The sequence below is a fragment of the Plasmodium gaboni genome, chromosome 12, assembly GCF_001602025.1.
Source record: "Plasmodium gaboni strain SY75 chromosome 12, whole genome shotgun sequence".
NCBI classification, from domain to species: domain Eukaryota; phylum Apicomplexa; class Aconoidasida; order Haemosporida; family Plasmodiidae; genus Plasmodium; species Plasmodium gaboni.
The window spans coordinates 1059769-1064768 of NC_031492.1; the positions used below are offsets into that span (position 1 = coordinate 1059769).

Below are 5000 nucleotides of genomic sequence, written 5' to 3' on the forward strand. Positions count from 1 at the left end.
TTTTTTTATTTTTTAAAAAAATTTTTATTATGACGAAAATTTTTTTTTTTAAAATATTTTTTTTTTTTTTTAAAAAAAAAAAAAAAAAATAATAACCTATTATAAAAAAAAATTTTAGAAAAAAAAAAAAAAAAAAAAAAAAAAAAAAAAAAAAAAAAGAAATGATATGATAATATGATATAGTTATCTGCTCATATGAGCATTATTTGTTTTATTTTTTTTTTATAATGGTGTTTATATGTAACTATAGAATTAATATTATAATAATATCTTGTAACTATCTTATATATATATATATTTAATATTTAATATTTAATATTTAATATATTATAGAGAATAATAAGATGTCCCCTGAAATATATGCTTCATCGTGGTTTTTGACTTTGTTTGCCTCAAAATGCAATATGAGAATTTTGAATTTAATTTATATGATCTTTTTATTAGAGCAGAATCCTTTTTTTTATTTTTATTTTTCTTTAGCTCTATTAATCTTACACAGGTAAATATAAAAGTAAACAAATTATTATACCTAGAGGATTATATATATGTGTAACACTGTTCAAATATATATATATATATTATATATATATGTATTTTTTTTTTTTTTTTTTTTTTGTAGAAATATATTTTTATGTGTTGATAATTCGAATTTACCAGAATTATTAAGTAAAATAAATATTTTTAATAAAAAATTTTTAAAAAAAGTAAAAATAAAATAAAACAAAATTATAAAATGAAACAAGAAATGGATATCACAATATAAAAATATATATATAAAAATATATATAAATATATATATATATATATATATTTATTTTTATATATATTTGTATTATTTAAGGTGTGGGCATTTGGAAAGTATCTAGAAAGACAGACCCCTATTTCTTTTGTTCATAAACTTTTTTTTATAAAGAATGTTTTAATTTATTTAACTAGTGAAAATTCTGCAGAAAATTATGAGAGAAAGAATGTTCTTTTAAACTTCTTTAAGTCTATTGATTATATGTCTGTAAATTCTTATGAGATATTAAAGTACCAACAAAAAAATAAAAAAATAAAAAAATAAAAATACCATATAAATATAAATATAAAAATATATATATATATATATATATATATATTATTTTATGGTGATAATATGTTGTTATTATATTTTCATGGGAGAAGAACAGAAAATATATATTTTTGGATTTAAATTTATAAAACTATTTCTTTATTTTATTTTTATAGAAATTTATGTGAAGGAAATGATAAGTATCTTTTTTTGGATATAAGATTGAATAGTCATTTCAAATCTTTTCACTTATATAATTCTATAAACATGGAATTAGTGAAAAATTATTTAGACATATTCAAAAGTATCATATAAAATAAAATATATATATAAATATATGTATATATATAAATATATGTATATATATAAATATATGTATATATATAAATATATGTATATATATAAATATATGTATATTTTTTCTTTTGGCAGACACCATCAGTATTGAAAATAAGAAAGAGAAGAGAAAAAAAAAGAAAAAGAAACCATGTGATATAAATAATGTGTGGTATATTTTAAACCATTATGATGATAGAGAAGTCGTGAGAAACGATAAAGATCTTTTTTGTTTTTTATTAAGAAAAAAATATAACATGAACTGTCTGATTATTTATGATGATAATATTTTATTAAAGAAAAAAAAACAAAGTGAGCAAGTGAAAAGAAAATCGAATCAAATTAATTTTGGAGCCTTAGAAAATAAAAATAGGAAGAGATCAAAGTGGAACCAAACAAATAAAAAAATAAAGGATAAAGAAAAAAAAAAAATAAATAATCATAATAATAATAATAATAATAATATTTTACGAACAAAAAAAAAAAGAATAAGTAGACAAAAAAGAGAAGAATTATTTCAAGGTGTTAATAATATTTTAAAAGTACAAGATGATTATAGAATTGATTTAAATAGAAATTTTTATGATATTTATAGAGGTAAGCCAACTGGAAATATTAAATCTCCTCATAAAATTAAATTTAAAACACCTTTGCAATCAGGTCAAATATATTTACAACATAAAATAATTGAAGATCATAAAAATTATTATACAGATGATAATATATTATGTGATCATTTTAATTTAAAATGTTATCTTATAAAAAATAAATATCTTTTAGATAAAAAAAAATATATAAAAAGTAACCAAACAGATCATAACAACAAAAAGGAGACTAATCTTTATAGAAAGAGGGAGCAAAATGGTATGTATATAAATGACCATCTTAATTGTGAAAACACAACAACAACAAATAATAATATAAATATAAATAATATATATAATATAAATAATATATATAATATAAATAATATAAATAATATATATAATGATGGGCACATATGTAATAACCACACTAGTGAGATAAAGAATCCTTCGATGGTCACATTTTTTGGGGACCAGAAGAGACAAACAGAGTCTGAAGAAAATAATAATATTATAAATGTTTCATGTGATATAGTAAAAAATAATATAAATCAAAACAATATGAACACCAGTTCTTATAATTTATATGTATTAATAAAAGAGAATGTTTTGAAGGATGTAAATATTTTGCATTTTTTTTTTAAAAATATATATGTTCCAAATAAAGATGTAATTATTTTATATGACGATGATTTTCATAATATTAAATATGTGCGTAAATTATATTTCGATTTAATATATAAATTGAAGATAAAAAATGTATCTATTATTGAAGGTGGTATGGATTCTTATCATAAAAATTTTATTAATATATTTGGTCAAGACACTTTGAAGAAGAACAATAGAAATAGTAATACAATATTAAATGTTAATAAATTAAAGGATTCAAATAATTTAAAGTTTATAAATAATTATAATAAAGATATTTATATATGTGAAAAAAATACATATCTAAATCATAATGCTCAATCATGTTATATGTGTAATAATAAACATTTTAAACATATGAAAAGGAAAATATTAGATGAGTTTTTTTTTGACATATACAATGATTATAATATTTTTGTTGATTGTTATGATTTTATGGAAGGAAAAAAGGGGGATATGAATTTTTTAGCTTTCATCGATTTAATAAAAGAAAGAAAAGAAAATCAAAATATATATGAAGCAAAACAGAAGGACACAGAAGATTTAGAACAAGTAGAAGGAAATACATCTACTTTTCTTCCTCAAATATATTCTCTTGTGAATTATATTAAAAGAAAAAAAAATGATAAAAATGAAGAATGTAATGATAATGAAATGCATAAAAAAAAAGACACATCCACATCAAACATTTTGCATGGATCTCTTCATATTAATAAACAACAAACAAATATTCATACAAGTATGTTTAATAGTATGTCTAAAAAAGAAAGGAAATGTAAATCAACGGGTACTAATATAAATGAAGAAATGAATATATGTAACGATTCAAATATAAAAAGAGATTATTTTAATTTGAATTATTATCTTGATTATTATAATAAAAAGAAAAATGAGTTTTTAAATATTAATTTAAATGATGATGAAGATAAGGATATTAAAAGAAATGTCTCGATTAATAATATTAAAAATAATTATAGTGATAAGATGATATATGAAGAATGTATTGATCAAAATATTGTAGAAGAAAATAAAAATAAAGAAGCTCAAGATGTATATAATAAAGATAAAGAAGAATTATCAAATATAGAAACTATGAAACAATGTGATGAATCTATGAATGATAAAAATGAAAAAATATGTTTACAAAATAATATAAAAAAAATAAGTAATAATAAGGATAGTTATATAAATTATAATAATATATCAAATACATTTTTATATGATAATAAAGAATTCTCATATAGTAATAAATTTTCTATATATAATAATTTTTATACAGATAAAAAAAAAAAAAATATATTATCAAATACAAACTCAGATATATATAATTTATATTCATATATAGATATATTATGTTATAATAATCTGTTATATAAAAATAATAGTAAGATATATAAATGTTATATAAATTATATATATCAACCTTTAATTCCACATAATATAAGATCCAATAATATTATAAATAATTTTTTGGAATACGTAAAATTTTTTAAAACTCTTAATAAAAAAGATGTAAATTCAGTAAACGATCCTAACATATATTTAAATTGTAATAAGTTAGATTCTAAATTATTTTTTAATGGTTTATATTATTTGCCATTCAATCAAAATGTTAGCAATATGAATAATTTCAATAATATCAACAATTTGAATAATATGAATAATGTGAATAATGTGAATAATGTGAATAATATGAATAATATGAATAATGTGAATAATGTGAATAATGTGACCAATGTGCCATTTTCTAATTCTCTTTTCACATCCAAGGTTCATATAGGTCAAGACAAAATAAATTCTAATAACCATGATGATAAAAATAATATAGATGACCCTTATATAGAAAATCAAAAGGATGAACACATAAATGAAGTGAATCCATGTAGTAATCATTCTAATCATATATATGGTGATAATTATTTTTATCAAAAAATAAAAAAAAACGAACCAAAGGATGATAATCCGTTTTCTGAATTATTAAATAATTCAATATTAAATAATACATGGATAAAAAATAAACCAGAATTGGGGCTATGTAAATTAATGATATATGATCATTTTTTAATTTTATATGGCACACCATATATATGCAATGTTCATGTGGTGGGCAAAAGAGGAAAAGCGACTGAAAGGAAAAGTTATAAATCCAAAAATAAAAATGATGACATATATAAAAATGATGACATATATAAAAATGATGATATATATAAAAATGATGATATATATAAAAATGATGATATATATAAAAATGATGACATATATAAAAATGATGACATATATAAAAATGATGATATATATAAAAATGATGATATATATAAAAATGATGACATATATAAAAATGATGATATATATAAAAATGATGATATATATAAAAATGA

The 5000-nt window shown here is 18.1% G+C and overlaps 1 protein-coding gene across 1 annotated transcript in view; it reads left to right on the forward strand.

Moving 5' to 3' along the window:
* Positions 1 to 333: 333 nt before the first annotated feature.
* The window catches only part of PGSY75_1230000 (hypothetical protein), a gene marked incomplete at both ends in the record, with an annotated part of 5724 nt that continues 1057 nt past the window's right edge, over positions 334 to 5000 (forward strand). Inside the window, 5 exons of the mRNA XM_018786873.1 lie at positions 334 to 499; positions 620 to 704; positions 842 to 1032; positions 1231 to 1358; positions 1487 to 5000. The exon at positions 1487 to 5000 is cut by the window's right edge and continues 754 nt beyond it. Coding sequence (XP_018640738.1) covers positions 334 to 499; positions 620 to 704; positions 842 to 1032; positions 1231 to 1358; positions 1487 to 5000 — 4084 coding nt within the window. The remainder of the gene's footprint in view (positions 500 to 619; positions 705 to 841; positions 1033 to 1230; positions 1359 to 1486) is intronic.